This window comes from Heteronotia binoei, chromosome 11 (assembly GCF_032191835.1).
Source record: "Heteronotia binoei isolate CCM8104 ecotype False Entrance Well chromosome 11, APGP_CSIRO_Hbin_v1, whole genome shotgun sequence".
In the NCBI taxonomy this organism is placed as follows: Eukaryota; Metazoa; Chordata; class Lepidosauria; order Squamata; family Gekkonidae; genus Heteronotia; species Heteronotia binoei.
In genome coordinates this window covers 6427434-6445600 of record NC_083233.1, presented here as the reverse complement: position 1 = coordinate 6445600, position 18167 = coordinate 6427434, and the positions used below count along the sequence as shown (strand labels likewise).

Sequence of the window (18167 nt, the reverse complement as noted above, 5' to 3'; positions counted from 1 at the left end):
GGTACTTTTGAAGCTTTGGGGTTTCTGCACCTGCAGGATAATGATATGGCTAAACTCTTGAGGCTGCAACTCACGAGCCCACTCATTCAGAGAACCCATCTCTGGCCAGGATGAGGCTGACAACCAAGAGAAAACCTGAAGTGACACTGGGCAGCTGAAAATGGCCTGCAGGAGTTGCTGCTCTAGCCCCAGAGATTGGCATTGGCCGTCAAACTCAATGTCAAGCACAGAGCATAAATTTTATTATCCTCCAAGTTCTTCAGCGTGGATATCAATATTTGCCACACAACTCTGCACAGTTTGACACCTTCCTCCTTAAATAGCTCTTCTGCTGGAGGAAAAAAACAATTTATTTACTTCTTTGGCACCTCGCTTTTCTCACCAACGGGGATTCAGACTGGCTTACAACGTTCTCCCCTCTGTTTTGTCCTTACAGCAGCAGCCCCGTGAGGCGGGTTTGGCTGAACATGTGGCCCAAGGTCACCCAGCAAGTTCCACAGCAGAGCGCAGATTGAAACCGCGGGCTCCCAGAGGCTAGCCTGACACTGTAACCACCATGCCACACTGGCTCCCACACCCATGGGCTGAAGGCATCAGACTATGCTGAGCAGAGGGGCAGGATCCTTGCCAAAGGCTGTAAAAGCCCTCTTTCGTTTTTTGCTAGCGGTTTTGCCTTCTTTCTCAACAGTAGTAATAAGGAATAACAATACTGAATTATTAGCAGCACAATCTAGGGTTTCAAGTTTAACAAGCTACTATCTCATTGGTCAAGCAGCTGCTGTTTCCTGGAATTCACTGACTGCCCAAAAGAAGGAAGGGAGTATTTGCCCTGGGGTCATGGCTCAGAAGCAATTCCCCATTACTGCTCTTGCCCCAAATACAGGTATAAAACAGAGGGACTCTAGCAGGGTCAGTCCTGATATGCTGTCACCATAATGCACCCTCCATCTATACAAAGAATGAGCTACAGCCTTGTGAGGAAATGACAGGATTTTGGGGTTCCACTTAAAAGCCATCAGTCTTGATAAAGGCAATGAAACATTTGGCAACGGCTAACCTGAACTGGCTTTGTGTCAATGAACTCATTCTTTAACCTTACACATAACTGAAATATTAGAGGACTGAGTTTGCATGACTGTTGAGTAATCTATTTGATGTGAGGATTCTGTGTCATTTCATGTGGAACCCATAAGAAGTGCCTGTGTGCACTCTTGGTGAAAGAATTCATCACAGACTGCTTTCAAGTGCTTTTGTTAATGTGCCATTTGCAGACTCTTAACCCTTAAAAAGTGCCTGCGTGCACTCTTGGGTATCCCATTGCGGACTGTTTAGAAGCAGAGGCTTTGGAATGTTAAAGTGCCTGTGTGTACTCTTGGGTATCTTATTGTAGATCGTTTAGAAGTGGAAGCTTTGGAATGTTAATGGGGTCCTTGCTGTGGGCTCACTCCTATGAATGCGTTGTAATATTTACGAGTCCTTTAAACCAGGGGTCTCGAACTTGTTTGTTAGGAGGGCCAGATCTGACATAAATGAGACCTTGTTGGGTTGGGCCATACGTGTCAAAATGTAATGCTAGGTAGCGGAGAAACTTGTGAAACATAATTAAAGATTTTGTATATCTCCTGTGTGACTGAGGGAACTGGGCAAAGGAAGCTCTGGCTCTTTCTCTCCCTCCCTGGGGGATGAGGAGGGGATGGAGCCTCAGCCAATAAAAGGAAGAGAGGCTTGGCTCAGTAGCTGTGCTGTGTGATTGAGAGAGCCTGACAAAGCTAGCTCTCCTTCCCCCCCTCCTCCCCAAGTGAGCAGCCTCAGCCAATGGAGAAAACAGAGGCTTTGCTCTGTAGCTCCTGTGTGATTGAGCAAGCCTGGCAAAGCAAGCTGTGACACAGAAGGAAACAAGCGAGAAGGAGAAGAAAGCAGACTTCCTCGCGGGCCTGATAGGGACCCTCTGGGAACCTGATCAATCCCCTGAGCTGCACGTTTTACATCCCTGTTTTAAACATATTGAGTTTTTCACATTGCCCTTTATAATTTCCTTGTAATAAATGCTTTGTTAGAATCATAAGTATTCATAGTTTCGCCTTTCATAGAAACCAATATCAGGCAGCTTCAGTTGAGAGTGAGCCCTTTGCAGAGGCCCTGGAGCAACCCACTGAAAGGAATGACATGAAGAAGTCACTCAGGCCTTCAAATCTCCCAGCTCCTGAGAGCTGACTTCTTGGTATGGATGCATTAAAATAATAAACAAACCCCAGCTATGGAAGAGCAGAGTTTTGACAAATCCATCTCTAGGTGACAGCAGTACAAAGTTTATAAGATGCTAACACTGGTCCCAGCAGCAGTGTCTCTCCAGTGTATGGTTTCTGTTCTTCCATTTATGACATCGTTACAGTGGAGGAATCTCTCAGGATAGAGTCTTATTTGGCAGGCCTTTCAGTATCAAAAGGGTCCAGAAGATTTTCGTGTGATGCAATCCAGGCAAAAGAAAAAGGCCTCACAGTTCCAGCATGCCTAATCAAAGGGCTGCTAAAGTTTTGGATGGAGATCCTTGATTTTTTTTTTTAAAGAGACATGCACAAATCCACAGCATCACTGCTCACGAGAAGAGCATTCAGAAGTCTGTGAATACTAGCACAGTTCACGGAGGGGCTCATATGAGGAGTGTTCCTTCATACAAAACAAAAATGACCTTTCCAAAAGAATTAGAAATCCAGGAGAAAGGTTCTAGCCTTCTCCCCAATGCGCTAGGGTCTTCTTTATACGCAGGAGTATGGGTGGAGGGCCCCTGACCTGGATGGCCCAGGCAAACCCAATCTCTGGGTGTCTCTTGCCTTGAAAACCCTGCGGGGTGGCCATAAGTCAGCGGCAACAATGGCATTTTCCTCCTCCTCCTCCTCCACCATCACAACGGGTGGGAGGAGGGGGATTTAATTGTGTGACCCTTGGGATTGGTGCAGCCCAGACAGTAAAATTGGTGGCACCTTGGCTGCTATTTGGCAGGTATCCCACTTCAGAATGTTGCTCAAGGGTGGGGTTTTTAGGGGGGGGGGCGTTAATAGATTTCAAAAGCACAGTTGCCTGCTGTGAGGACTGTGCTCAGGAGCTCCAGCAACCTCTAAGCATTTCAAGACCAAAAATGCTGGAGTTCCTCAAGGCTAGGCATTACTATGTCATGTATGTACAGAGAAGGCAATGGGAGGTGCCACTAAAGCCAGCACTTTTCTAACTATCCCACCTGGTTTGGCAAATGCCATTCCTGCCAAGAAGTGCTCAGTTGACCATCCGTTTGCAAAACCGCTTCTTGTTGCAGAGCCATCCCCACTTCAGCGAGATGAGACAGTAGCCATTCTGGCATTTAGGAATGCATTTGCACAAAGAACGTTCACTTATTTGCATTAAGACATAGATGCGGAATCAGTCATGAATGGCATTCATCACTCGCAAGCCACCGTGTGAAAATCAGGAACCTGCAGGAACTCTTGGAATCATGACCAAGGGAGCCATCCTGGAGAGCTCGGAGGAACAGCTGGTGATGAGGCTTTCTTCTCCTGAAAATCCACTTGCTTCCCTCCTGTGTTTTTCTACTCCAAGTGTCCATCATAGCAAGCAACTGATGGGAGAAAAGGAAGGTGTTACTCAAAAGGGGGTAGGCATAAGAATGAGTCTGACTGCAAGCAAAATCGCATTCTCTAAGGGTCAAAACAGACGTGGCAAAGATTGCAGATCTCCAGTGTGGGTTGGTTCCAATCAGCCTCCCTGCTGGTGAAAAGAAGTGGAAATGTCTCCTTTGACCATTCAAGAGGGAACACGAGACCTGTATGGACAAAAGCCATATGGAACAGGAGGGAGGGGCTGCAGTAAGGAGGGATCGTACTGGCTGGATCCAGCCCTGTGTGTTTGGACAGCTGTGATTCAAATTGGAGATGGGCAGGAGACAAGGAGGGAATCCAGTTCTTTAATTGCCACTCGCTAGTCAAAAGCTGGTTCTCCAAGATACTAGGGGGGGGGGGAGTTTAAAAACTTAGAGATACAGAGCTGAAAGGGACCTCAGGGGTCATCTAGTTCAACTCCCCACACAACACAGGAAATTCATAACTACCTCTCATTCCCCCAGTGACCCCAGCCCTATGCCCAGAGGAAGGCATGAAGCCTCCAGGAACCTTGGGCCAATCTGGCCTTGAGGAAAATCCCTTCCTGACCCAAAAGTGGCGATCGGCATGACCTTGGGCATGGAAGAAAAGGACACAAGAGCCAAGCCCTGGCTTCTTCCTTCCCCCCCTCTCATAATCTGCCTAATTTCACAGAATCAACGTTGCTGTCAGAAGGTCACGTAGCCTCTGCTAGGCTCTGCTAATCTCCAAAGAAGGAGAGCCCACCACCTCCCAAGGAAGCCTCTTCCATTGAGAAACTGCTCTCTCCAGAAGTTCTTCTTAACATTTAGCTGAAAACTCTTTTACTTTAATTTCAATCTATTGGTTTTTGTACGACCTTCCGGGGCAACAGAAAACGCCCACTCCATCCTCTGTATAACAGCCCTTCAGATACTTGACTGCTATTAAAGGGCAAGCAATTTTTTTTCTCAGTATTTTTGGTTTGGGTATCTACCAGTAAAGTATTCAGATCCAGGAATTTTCAAGAAATCCTGAATTTTACAGGGTCCAATAGACCCAAACTAAAAAATACCAAGGGGAGGGGAAGGAACAAAAAAAAAAATAAGCCTCTAAAAGCAGCTGAGCAGCAACGCAGCTGGGGCTCTTTTGGGTGCACTGTAAACTGGGCTGCCCCTAAGAGCTATCCAAGCAGCCACTGGGGTTCTGCTGGGCAGCCCAGTTTAAACCCGACTGCCCAACAGAGGTCACCCAGCAGCCAGTCCTGTAGAGAGAGCTCAGATGGGGCTCTACTAGACAGCCTGGCTTAAACGGGTTTGCCCAACAGAGCCCCCCTGCCCCCGCTCAGGAAGGCATCTCCCTGCAAGCTCCGCTAGGGCTCTGCAGGGCAGCCTGGCTTAGACTGGGCTGTGCAGCACAGCCCGCCAGGGGTCAATCCTGCAAGGAGAACTCTCCCCACAGGCTCCGCTGGGGCTCTCTTTGGCAGTTTGCTCAAACAGCCCCCAAAACCCCCAACTGAGCTGGCAGAGAGAGGCCCCCTCCAGCTGTTTTGTGGGCTGTTTAAAGGGACTGCAAAAGAAAGCCCCTGAACAGCTGAGTGACAGGGGCAATCTGCTCCATCCCTTCGTCTGTCATTTGTGTCGGATGTAATTCCTGAATATATTCGGGATTGTGGTGGTGGTGGTCTCCCAAAAAATCCCAGATACCTTTGGGAAACTGAAATATACTCCCAAAATACCAATAAGGTGTTTTTGGAGTATTTTTTGGTTCGGATGCACACTCCTAATGGCTCTCATATCACCCCTCAGTCATCTCCTCTCCAGACTAAATGCACCCAGCTCTTTCAACCTTTCCTCTGGACACATTCCAGCTTGTCAACATCTTCCTTAAACTGCGGTGCCCCAAACTGAACACAATACTCCAAGTGAGATCTGACCAGAGCTGAGCAGAGCAAAGCATGATGTGGGGAGTATGTTTCGGTTGATGCAGCCCAAAATTGCATTTGTCTTTTTAACTGCAGTCCTGCAGGGCCTGTGAGACGAAGCTCTTCTGCCGGGCTTTTAAGGGAATAAACAGCAACAGGGCTACAGCAGAGAGGAAGCGAAGCAAAATAACAAGCCATTGCAAATAATCAATATTGTAGTAGTCATCAGTGTGACATAAAGCTAAAGTCTCAAGTTCTGCATGTCAGGAAGGCTTATAGGGTGCTTCATTCGATTCCCCAACGACCCTCTCCTCAGTACCCTTTTCAACCGTGGCCAGAGACGGGGAATGCACCACCATCCCTCCCAAGGGGATGCTCAGGAAACACAAGCTGATCCAAAGCCTTCTATTTGGGCTATTTTGGACTAAGATTTTCTTTGAAGATCAAACTTTTACCTGAGTGCATGAGGTTTTTCATTGTATGCGTTTCAGTAGTGCTACGTCTCCATTTCTACTGCAAGAGAGGAACCCCAGCGACAATCTGGAGGGGCAAGCAGAACAACTGTGTCACCAACAGCAGCTTTCACAGTCACAGAATACAGCTTCAGAAACCTGGCAGGTGCATCAGTAAGATGCAATTCTAGGTCTCCTTTCTTTTCCTTTTATTTTGTACCCTTAGAAGCTCATTGATTCACAAATTTTCAGCAACAGAAGACACTTATTTCCTCTCTCTCTGCAAGGGCTAAAAGGATTGAGACAAATTTTGCAATTCCTAGAGTGTTCCTAGGTCCTTATCACTGAGCAAAAGAGCCAGTGTTTCCGGAGTATGGGGGGGGTGGGGAGATTCATTGAATTAAAACTTAATATAGTAATCACTCATAATCTCAAAAAATCTGCATTCTAGAAAGGCATAAAAGGATACATCAATCCTGTAAAGGCCACAGGAAGAAGAAAATGATTGAATTTATACCCCGCCCTTCACTACCAGAAGGAGTTTCAGAGCAGCTTACAATCTCCTTCCCTCTTCCCTCACAGCAGACTCACTGTGAAGTAGGTGGGGTTGAGAGACCTCTCCTAGAACTGCTCTTGAGGAGGAGGAGAAGGAGGAAGAGGAGACTGTAGATTTATACTCTGCCCTTCTCTCTGCATCAGAGTATCAGAACAGTTTACAATCTCCTATATCTTCTCCCCCACAACAGACACCCTGCGAGGTGGGTGGGGCTGAGAGGGCTCTCACAGCAGCTGCCCCTTCAAGGACAACCTCTGCAAGAGCCATGGCTAACCCAAAGCCATTCCAGCAGCTGCAAGGGGAGGAATGGGGAATCAGACCTGGTTCTCCCAGATAAGAGTCCGTGCACTTAACCACTACACCAAACTGGCTTTCCACTACACCAAGCTGGTTCTCAGGTTCTATCAGTGTAGGGCCTATTCTAAAAATCTCCCTTGCAAAACCACTGTAGGTATAATGTTCATTCTTGCTAACAAAAAAGCTCTGCAATAATGTGGGATGGTAACATAGTACATTGGGGGGGGGGGGGGGGTAAAGATTTTGGATGGGCTCTCAGGTTCAAACTACCATGGTCCATTTCAAGGACTCACTTTTTTGATCAGATGGGCTTTGGTTTTGCCCATCTCAGAAATACCATCACCCAGGGCTTTCATCCAAATTGACCTGTGGGTATCCCAAGTTAAAGCAGCTAACAAGCCATCTTCAGCAAAAAGCTGTTTTAATCTCAGTTTGAAGGCTTCCAAGGATATCTGTCCAAATTTTGCCCATAATATGAAGTCTGCATGCAGCAGAGAATATTCAATATTTTCCTTAAGAACTGGGCTAGTGGTTGATCAATATTATCAGAGATAGCTTTAATCCAAATAGCTGAACCATAAAATCAAATAAATAAATAAAATGGGAGGAAACACTTTCAAATTAAGGGAAACACTTTCAAATTAAGGGCTTATACTGCTCTAGGAATATATCCCCCCCCCCTTATTGTGGATAATCCTATTTATGGTGTTTGCACAAGGTTTTGCTTTATTAAACACTGTTCTAAACATCTCTTTGACTTGGAATCAAACTTTTAAAAAAGTTGCTACAACAGTGCTCTCAGAAAACATGGGAGGGGGGAGCAGCCTGAAAGCAAAGGGAGCACTAAAAGGGGGGGCAAATGCAGAAATACCCCCCCCCCAAGTTAATGGATATTGAAAGCAACAGGAAACACACATGCATATAGCTTAATTCTGAGGAAGTGAGCAGGGACTCAGGAAAGCTGCTACACGTCACAAATCGTTCATGGTTCAGCTATTTGGATTAAAGCTATCTCTGATAATATTGGTCTTCTATCGGGAGATGGTTTGCACCTTAGAGCGGTAGGGAAAAGGGTGTTTGGTAACAGCCTTGCTAACCTAATAAGGAGGGCTTTAAACTAAATTGTATGGGGGAGCGAGACAATAATTCAAAGCCTCGTATGATGCCAGAAACTGGGGATAAGAACATTAAAGATTTGCAGAGAGTGGCGCATATGCTAGGTAATGTGAACTTGCAGGCTTGTATGGAAACTAAACCCTTGGGATGCATAAAACGTGGATTCTGATGTCTCTACACTAATGCACAGAGTATGGGAAACAAACAGGAGGAACTGGAAGTCCTAATAAAGGAAGGAGACCTAATAAAGGAAGTCCTAATAAAGGAAGGAAGTCCTAATAAAGAAAGGAGTAATAGGCCTTACTGAAACTTGGTGGGATGACACAACTGGAATATTAGGATTTAGGGGTACAATTTATTTAAAAGGGACAGGCAAATGAGAAAGAGCGGAGGCTTAGAAGTATATGTGAAGGAGGTATATACTTGTGAGGAAATATGTGAATCTGAACATGATAGCTCAGTTGAGAGTCTCTGGGTAAAAATAAAAGGAGTAAGAAATAACAGTGATATTATTGTGGGGGTTTGCTATAGACAACCAAACCAGGCAAAGGACTTGAATGAGATACTCCTAAAACAGACTGCCTCAAGAAGGGATACAGTGATCATGAGAGATTTCAATTACCCGGACATCTGTTGGAAGTCCAACTCTGCTAAAAAGTCAAATAGATTCCTAACTTGTCTTGTTGACAACTTTTCCAGGAAGTGAGGAAGAAAACAAGGGGATCTGCTATCTTGGATTTGATTCTCACCAACAAGGAAGAATTGATTGAAGAAGTGGAAATAGTGGGCATCCTGGGCAGTAGTGACCATGTGTTTTCTGGAATTTACAGTCTTAGGGAAGGGAAAAGCTATACATAGTCAGACTTATAGATTGGACTTCAGAAAGGCAAACTTTGATAATTTGAGCAAATGGACGGGACGGTAATGAAGGGGGAGACGTGTGTAGAAGAAACCCAATTTTTCCCAGTAGGGTTTAAAGAGCACAGGGACATGGAGGTGTTTGTAATTGCACCCTCCTCATCCTTCGATGTAGTAGTGGGGGGGGATGGCTAGCGAGGCACCAACCAAACATCCAGTGGGCCGAGCAAACCATAGACTTTGACAGCAAAAAATGCACCCACCACCAATAGTCAGCAAAGTGGGCCCCCCCACTATGCCTAACAATAGAGGAAGTATGATCCATCCCGCAAGAGTATCGGGACTTACGTAGAGTGTTTAGTGAGGAAGAGGTGAACGAACTCCCCCCCCCCCCCCCACAGAAAGACTGTGCCATAGAACTCATACCGGTGCAAGAATTACCCAAAGCGAAACTGTATTCAATGGGATGGGCAGAGAAGGCAGAACTGAGAAAATTCTTGGACAAGAATTTAAAACGGGGGTTCATCCGACCGGCCACGGCCCCTCACGCAGCCCCAGTACTGTTCAGGAAGAAGAAGGATGGGGGGCTTAGACTTTGTACAGATTTTCGTGGGATAAATGCCATATCCATGTCAAATGCCTACCCCATCCCACTGATTAAAGACTTGTTAAGCACGGTATCGGAGGGGTCCATCTTTACAAAGTTAGATCTGAGAGACGCTTACTTCCGAGTCAGAATTAAAGAAGGAGATGAATGGATGACAGCGTTCAATACTCCCTTGGGACAGTTCGAGTATTTGGTGATGCTGTTTGGGTTGCAAGGGGCCCCCGGAGTGTTTATGAACTTCATCAACGAAGTACTGAGGGAGTACCTGTATAAAGGGTTGGTGGTGTACCTGGATGACATCATTATCTATTCGAAAGATCTACCCTCCCACATAAAGTTGGTGAGGAAAGTGCTCAACACCCTGCTAGAGCGCAAGCGTCCCACTCCAACCGCCGAACGACCCTGGTCAGTGGTGTCTATGGACTTTATAGCTGAACTACCTGTCTCGCAAGGACGGACAGTAATTTTAGTAGTGGTGGACACGTTTTCAAAACAAGCCAACTTCATTCCTTGCAAACAGCTCCCTACCGCTAAGAAACTGGCGCGCCTGTTTTTCCAGCACATTGTGAAACTACACTCATTCCCGGACAAGGTCATTAGTGACCATGGGTCACAGTTCGTTGCCAACTTCTGGCGGGAGTTTTGCAAACTGACAGGTATTGAACAGGGATTGAGTTCCGCCTACCACCCGCAAATGGACGGACAGACGGAACGAGTGAATTCTCTTCTCGAACAATATCTAAGGTGCTTCATCAATTACCAACAAGACAATTGGGTGGAACTATTGCCTTTTGCAGAGTATGGTTACAACAATAGCCTGCATAGCTCAACAAAAAACACCCCGTTCCAAATTGTGAATGGATACAAAGGGAAACCCTTCCCCAGTTTGCCAGCCACCAACCCTACAAGTTCCCCCACGTCATGTCACCAATGGTGGGAAACTCTTACCAAAGGCTGGGGAATAATCCAAGAAAACCTAGAAGTGGCCAAATGAGATTACAAGGTGCACTTCGACAAAAAACACTCGCCTGAATGGAACTTCAAATTGGGGGATACTGTGTTCCTCTCACCAAAAACTTACCATTACCACAATCATCCAGAAAATTGGCATACAAATACTTAGGACCTTTCAAAATCAAAAGAGTGATAAATGCAGTGACTGTTGAACTAGAACTGCCTAAAAAGTTTAGTAAAATTCACCGTTTTCCATTGCAGTCTTCTGAAAAAAGATCCTGGAGCTACGTCTTGGCATCCATGCCCTACGACGCCCACCCCCATTCAAGTGAGGGGTCAGAGTCATCATGAAGTGCAAGAGATACTAGATGCCAAGCTAAAACGAGGGATAGTGTACTTCCTGGTTAGGTGGAAGTACTTTCCCCCCTCTTGCGACAAGTGGGTTAAATCAACAGTTCTGAGGGCACCCCTTCTTTAAAAAAGATTTTACCTACTGCACCCAGACAATCCCCGAGCACGAGCTTAGGGGGGGCAGTATGTCAGGCTCTGTAACTCTATCATATTAAAATTGCAAAATACTAACCAAATGGACTCTTCATACTAACCCAAAGCCTTTGTTGTCCTGTAGCTAGCATGCATATCAAAGAGGGGGACATTTGATGTGTAAACTTTGTTTAAGTTGTAAAAGGAGCAAAGGAATGCGACCGTTAGTAGATACCGCGGCCAGCCAGCATCTTCCCAGAGGCAAAAAGATAAGCGGAAGCTCTCATGTGAAAGTTTGCACCTTCACTCCTCGTTGTTTTGAGAATAGTGGCTTTGTTTAGATATTGCTTTGATGTAGATTCCTTAAGGCTAAGAGACACCCATTCCCAGGTATTAGTCTCAACTTTTGTTTCCAACTATGAGTTTCCAATAAAGTATACATTGTTTCAATGAATATTGCCTTGAGTCTCCATCGCCTGACACCTAGAGGGGTTCCCCTGCCACACTCTTGATCAGAGAGTCCATTTTTGGGCACACGCAGCTTCCTGACCTTGGCTGTCGTCCTCCAGCCCATCTTCTTCCCACTGCTCCTCATTCTTCAAGAGGGGATTCCGAGCTTCGCTCAAGGTTCTCGCAGGGAAAAAGTGTCCATCCCCCTGACTGTAGAAATAAAGGGAGGCAGCGTCACTCCAGGGGAAAAGGAGAGCCTCTCTCTCCATGAGTGATATATTCAGCCAGTATTCCTCCTCCCACCTTCCCCAGCCCCACCCCTGAGCACTGGGAAAACCAGCAGCCCGCTGAGGTCAGGGAAGGTTTCACACACACTAGAGCCACGGCCTACATGGGGCCCCACCCGCACTGCTGGATGAGGCAGCAGCTGAAACGGTATGCGGCACGTTTCTCCTTTTCCCTCGAGCAAGACCAGAGCCAAGGGAAGAAGCCACCGCAGCTTCGACATTTGTCTAGAAGGAGCATTGCAGGGATAAGGGGCCACATGGAGCTTTGTCTAAAATGGACCTCCCCGTCCCAGGGATGCCAGCCTCCAGGTGGGACCTGGGGACTCCCTGGAACTTCCAGACTCATCCAGCTCAACTCCAGGCTACAGAAGATATTGAAGAAGATGATATTGGATTTATATCCCACCCTTCACTCCAAAGAGTCTCAGAGCGGCTCACAATCTCCTTTCCCTTCCTCCCCCACAACAGACACCCTGTGAGGTAGATGAATATATTGGATTTATATCCCGCCCTCCACTCCGAAGAGTCTCAGAGCGGCTCACAATCTCCTTTCCCTTCCTCCCCCACAACAGACACCCTGTGAGGTGGGTGGGGCTGGAGAGGGCTCTCACAGCAGCTGCCCTTTCAAGGACAACCTCTGCCAGAGCTATGGCTGACCCAAGGCCATTCCAGCAGGTGCAAGTGGAGGAGTGGGGAATCAAACCCGGTTCTTCCAGATAAGAGTCCGCACACTTAACCACTACACCAAACCGGCTCTCCGGAGAAAATGGAAATTTTGGCAGGTGGACTCTGTGGCCTTGTGCCCCACTGAGGTCCCTACCTTCCCCAGGCTCCACCCCCAAATCTCCAGGAGTTTTCCAACCTAGAGCTGGGACCCCTACCCCCAATCCCCCACTGGTGGCTGGGGAAGACCCAGCAACTCTACTCCAGCCCCACACTCTATCCTCTCCCACCCCCTACAGCCCTGGAGCAGGCAGTGGCTGCTTCCCTTCCCAGGCCCAACCCACCCCCTTGAGATCCTCCCCTGCAGGAAGCAGCTCCTCTCCCCGCTGAGAGCCCAATGCCTTCCCTCTTCAGAGGGGCTTTATATTGTTTCTCCTCAGGCCCTGCATCCCCAACCCCACCCGTCCAATCCCACAACACAAGGGGCTCCTGGGAGAGAATATCCCAGCCAGGTTTCCCAGCAGCAGAGAGGCTTCCTGGAGGCCTACAGGCTGCTGAGTCATGAGTGCAGGGTCAGAGCAAGGAGGGAATCCAGCCAGGGGCATCTTGTCGTGCAAGGGAGGGGAAAGCTGCAGTCCCCCCCCCCCCCACACACACACTGGATGGCTCCTCTTCAGTTTAAAGAAGGCAACCGCACCGTGACTGAAGACCAACAGAACTTTCTACTGCCTGCGGGTGGTTTCCTTTTCTCTTACCTGGAAACAACAGGTAGGAACCAGAGGCTTTTTTCCTCTCCAAACACCTGTTGGAGATTCTTTACAAGGCCTAGGTTGAATCCGTTTTTATCAGGGCCATTCTGAAACACGGGAGCTGAGAAAGCTTCTGCACACAAACACAGAGAGGGAGGACTGATTGTGAGCCACTTTTATTGATTTCACTCTGACGGGCACATGAACATATGAACATATGAAGCTGCCTTATAGTGAATCAGACCTTTGGTCCATCAAAGTCAGTATTGTCTTCTCAGACTGGCAGCGGCTCTCCAGGGTCTCAAGCTGAGATTTTTCACACCTATTTACCTGGACCCCTTTTTGGAGATGCCAGGGATTGAACCTGGGACCTTCTGCTTCCCAAGCAGATGCTCTACCACTGAGCCACTATCCCTCCATCTCCATCACCTACTGCCTGGACCCTTTTGAGTTGGAGATGCCGGGGATTGAACCTGGGACCTTCTGCTTCCCAAGCAGATGCTCTACCACGGAGCCACCGTCCCTCCCCAAAACATATGAACATATGAAGCTGCCTTATACTGAATCAGACCCTTGGTCCATCAAAGTCAGTATTGTCTTCTCAGACTGGCAGCGGCTCTCCAGGGACTCAAGCTGAGGTTTTTCACACCTATTTGCCTGGACCCTTTTTTGGAGATGCCAGGGATTGAACCTGGGACCTTCTGCTTCCCAAGCAGATGCTCTACCACTGAGCCACCGTCCCTCGCCTGTCACATGATTCAGGGACAGCGTGTGTGTGTATGTGTGTGTGTGTGTGGCAGAGAGAGAAAGAATTGTCTGACACTTGACTTTCATGACTGAGCGAGGTTTGGAACTCAGGACTCCCAAGCTAACTCCAGCACTGTAATCACAACACCACTCTGATCCTCACCAGGTGAAAGAGATTCTGTGCGATCCATGTCCTTACTATAGCATTATAGCTAGATTGGGAGAGGGGGGGACTGCTTTTCATTTCCTGGCTGTAATGGCTGGCAACTTTGCGGCTCTCCCTCACAAATAACCCTTCAAGCTTAAACAGGCTTAGATCCCTCTCAACTGCAGCCCCCACTGCAGGAAGGGGATTCCTGGGAAAATGCCCCCCTCCTTGGGACAGCAACTGTCCAGGGGACATCCAGCCTTTCAATGGTATTTCTAGCCCTTTCAAGAAGCCCTGAACAGTTCATAATGACCCCAGTCCTCATTTTATCCTAGTAGCCCTACAAGGCAGGGCCCAAGAACACCTGTGGTGGATCAAAGAACCCAGGACTCCACGGTCAAGTTCACCACTCTGTCCATTTCCTGATCCTGAAGGGTGTTTCATCTGTGTTGTGGCTGAACCACAGTGTCCACAGTAGTCCACATGAGTTTGGACTCTCTTCCCAGTATGGGAGCTACAGTTGCCACACCTAGTGAGTAGGCATCTAAAAGGCATCAAGTTCATCCCGCTTTGTACTTATAATGTGTGCCAGTTCACAATGCATTTGCTGGAATTAGGGTTTGTAGAATCTTTCGGGATCAAGTGCCGTGTTCTACTGGAGAAAGTTTTCCTTCCAGACGTTTCGTTCTCAGCTACGGAGAACATCCTCAGTGGCATTGCAGCCAGAGCAGGCGCTCAGACCTTCTTGGCTGCTGTGCATTGAGTGGGGCCAGGGCTGCTGGAGGGCCTACAAATAGTAGGCTGGAGGGCCTACAAATAGTAGGCTGGAGGGCCTACAAATAGTAGGCTGGAGGGCCTACAAATAGCAGCTCTCCAGCAGCCCTGGCCCCACTCAATGCACAGCAGCCAAGAAAGTCTGAGCGCCTGCTCCGGCTGCAACGCCACTGAGGATGTTCTCCGCAGCTGAGAACGAAACGTCTGGAAGGAAAACTTTCTCCAGTAGAACACGGCACTTGATCCCGAAAGATTCTACAAACCCTAATGATGTTACCAGCCGTGAAAACCTGAAATCTTTGATAACATTTGCTGGCACTTCGCAACTTACCAAAAAAGAACTCCTTGCATCCCCACCAATGAACTTAATAGCCTATGGGGAATATCTTACCTAATGTAGATCTGTTCTGACTTACAAGCCAGCAATGATAGCCAAAGAGGAAAAGGAGGCTGACAAGAAACATGATGGCCACAAAAAGCAGGAAAAGGACGTGGAACTTGGAGCGGCTGTTGGTCAGCTCCCCCTAGGAAAGAAAGCGAAACGGATGAACACAAACCTAGACCACACCCATGCAAGGTGCTTCTCTGGGCACATCATGACGAGTCTTGCGCAGCTGGGGAAGAGTCAAAGAGCTGGCCAGCCTGAAAGGCCAACCTGTGGCCAGATGGCCAGGGGAGCCTGTCTCAGGGCAAGGCAGCTTCCTATGCTCCCACCGTCAATATCAGGGATGTTCACTGGCTGGAACTAACTTGTTTTTCAGTAGAAAACATTTTAAAAAAACAAGTCTCCATTAAAAAAAAAAATTGGCCAGATCCTCAAGTTCATTGAGATTTCCTGGTTTCAAGGTCAGGTTCAAGCAGCCAGTAGCCGAGAGCTGCATGCAAAGGACATGCTCTGCCACATTCTATGGCTGATGCTTCCACGTTTCAAGGGTGTAGCAGGAGATAAGGACTCACCGTCCAAAACTTGATGAAATATTTGAAGACAGTAGCAGTGATGTACATGCAGTACAACAGAGAATATGCTAAAAACAGTAGAAAGAACTTGTAGTTGGAGAATCCAATGCAGTTGTTCACCCTATGGAGCAAAAGATACGTACAGCAGGCTCAAGAACCATTCCATATAATGGGACCCAAATCCAAGTGAAAATAAAGACAAACGTATGGGTGATCTTAAGAACGTAAGAAGAGCCCTGCTGGATCAGTCTAGTCCAGCCTCCTGTCTCACACAGAGGTCAACCAGTTCCTCTGTAAGGCCAACAACAGAGCATAGAGGTTGCGGTTTTCCCTTGATGTTGCCTCCCGGCTCTGGGATTCAGAAGTTTAGTGCCTCTGAATATGAAGGTTCCCCCTCAGCTACCATGGCTAGGAGCCATTGATAGACTTATCCTCCATTAACCTATTTTAAAGCTGTTTATTCTTGTGGTCATCACTCCAACTGGAGAGCCAGTTTTGTGTAGTGGTTAAGTGTGCGGACTCTTATCAGGGAGAACCGGGTTTGATTCCCCACTCCTCCACTTGCACCTGCTGGAATGGCCTTGGGTCAGCCATAGCTCTGGCAGAGGTTGTCCTTGAAAGGGCAGCTGCTGTGAGAGCCCTCTCAGCCCCACCCACCTCACAGGGTGTCTGTTGCGGGGGAGGAAGGTAAAGGAGATTGTGAGCCACTCTAAGACTCTGTCCTTGAAAGGGCAGCTGCTGTGAGAGCCCTCTCCAGCCCCACCCACCTCACAGGGTGTCTGTTGTGAGGGAGGAAGGGAAAGGAGATTGTGAGCCGCTCTGAGACTCTTCGGAGTGGAGGGCGGGATATAAATCCAATATCTTCTATCCTTTAGCTGCAAATTCCAAGTTTTCATCACGTCCATCCTGGACCTACCGCCCATCAGCTTCATTGGATGCTTTCAAGTTCTGGTATTTTGGGAGAGGAAGAAAAAGTTCTCTTTCTCTATTCTTTCCACCCCTTGCATAATTTTATAAACCTCTATCATGTCCCTCCTTAATTGTCCCTTTTCGAAATTGAAAAGTCCCAGATTCTTCAGTCTTTCCTCCTAGGGAAGGTCCTCCAGCCCCCTAATCATCTTGGTCGCCCTCCCTCCTCTGGACTCTGTACACAGCTCTGCAGTGTCCTCTTTGAGATAATATGGGACACAACTGGATGGCACAATCGGTTTGGTCCACAGCCCCTGGAAAGTGTGTTCCCTTCAGCATTCCACTCTCATGCAAGAAGCCAGTCCAATAGTCATGTGCCTGTTAAAGAGCAAAACTCTGAAAGACCACACCAGTCATGGGCAGAATTCTTCCTTTGGGTTTAAATTCTCTCCAGACTGCAGGGCGTTCAGCCATGAGATTTTTATTTATTTTATTTTATTTATTTATGATTTATATCCCGCCCTTCCCACAATTGGCTCAGGGCGGATGTTGGTTTGCTGGAAATAGTAAAGTAAAGTAAGTAAAGTAAAATTTTATTTATATCCCACCCTCCCCCGCCAAAGCAGGCTCAGGGCGGCTAACAACATCCACAAGCAAACAATACAGCAGATAAAAACATTAAATTAACATTATTTAAAACCAGTCAATACTTAATTAAAACATTACTAAATCCGACGGTAACATTGTTGTTTTGATGCTATCCCTGTCAGTTGACATAATAATAAACAAGGTCCCTGAACTGAACCATTTTGGCGTTTTCCTTTATTACAACTATAATTCAGCAGTTCATGAACGCCAGCTTGAAGAGGGTGGTCTTGCAGGCCCTGCGGAACTGGTCAAGGCTCCGCAGGGCCCGCACCTCCTCTGGGAGCTGATTCCAAATGAACAGCCATTGGACACATCTGGGATAACCATTTCCCACCAAAAATGGGAAAACATTTAAGAGACACACAGAATATGTTGGGATGAAATGTCATCCAGTTCTAATTTTCTTCTTGTGTTTGATTCTGGCTACAGTCCTAAAGCATCAGGAAACCAGATATGCTGGCCTTGGAAGAAGGTTCCATTAAGTGGATATATTTAGAGTTAGGCAAGTTTGGCCATTCCCAACCTCTCATGTGAAGTGCACAAAGAGCGTGGCCAGTGTTTGGGACCCAGAGACGCACAGCTGCTGCTCAGCTATTGCAGGAGGTCTCTCTCTGCAAAGGGGCACACCTGGATACATTTCCCACATGCACAAAGAGCAATATTTTGTTTCATAAAAAACACAGTCTTTTCTCTCCAATGAAAGCCCTGCATGGAACTCCAGCTCTGTCCTGAGCACCTACTGGATAGTGCCTGTGACATCAGTAGTGACTCAGCTTCTTCCCACCACACCAAGCGGTTTCACCCACCCATTCAGTGCTAGATTGTAGGATCTCCTCAACCTTTTTCCGATCCCAATCTGGCCACGGGCAGAGTGCTTCTCCTGCTGGCAACGCTAGAACATGGGCTGGGCATGGCTTTAGATAGGAGACCTGTCTGTCCCTCTCAAAGATCCAGCTCCTCTACTCCTTCTCAGGGTCACA

The 18167-nt window shown here is 47.5% G+C and overlaps 1 protein-coding gene across 1 annotated transcript in view; it reads right to left on the bottom strand.

Moving 5' to 3' along the window:
* Positions 1-5987: 5987 nt before the first annotated feature.
* ZDHHC15 (zinc finger DHHC-type palmitoyltransferase 15) overlaps positions 5988-18167 on the bottom strand; it is a 52671-nt gene continuing 40491 nt past the window's right edge. The window contains exons 7-11 of the mRNA XM_060249278.1: positions 15631-15751; positions 15065-15197; positions 13011-13137; positions 11406-11515; positions 5988-6072 (exon numbers count right to left, since the gene is read on the bottom strand). Of these exons, the coding sequence (XP_060105261.1) occupies positions 6029-6072; positions 11406-11515; positions 13011-13137; positions 15065-15197; positions 15631-15751 (535 nt within the window). The 3' untranslated portion in view covers positions 5988-6028. The remainder of the gene's footprint in view (positions 6073-11405; positions 11516-13010; positions 13138-15064; positions 15198-15630; positions 15752-18167) is intronic.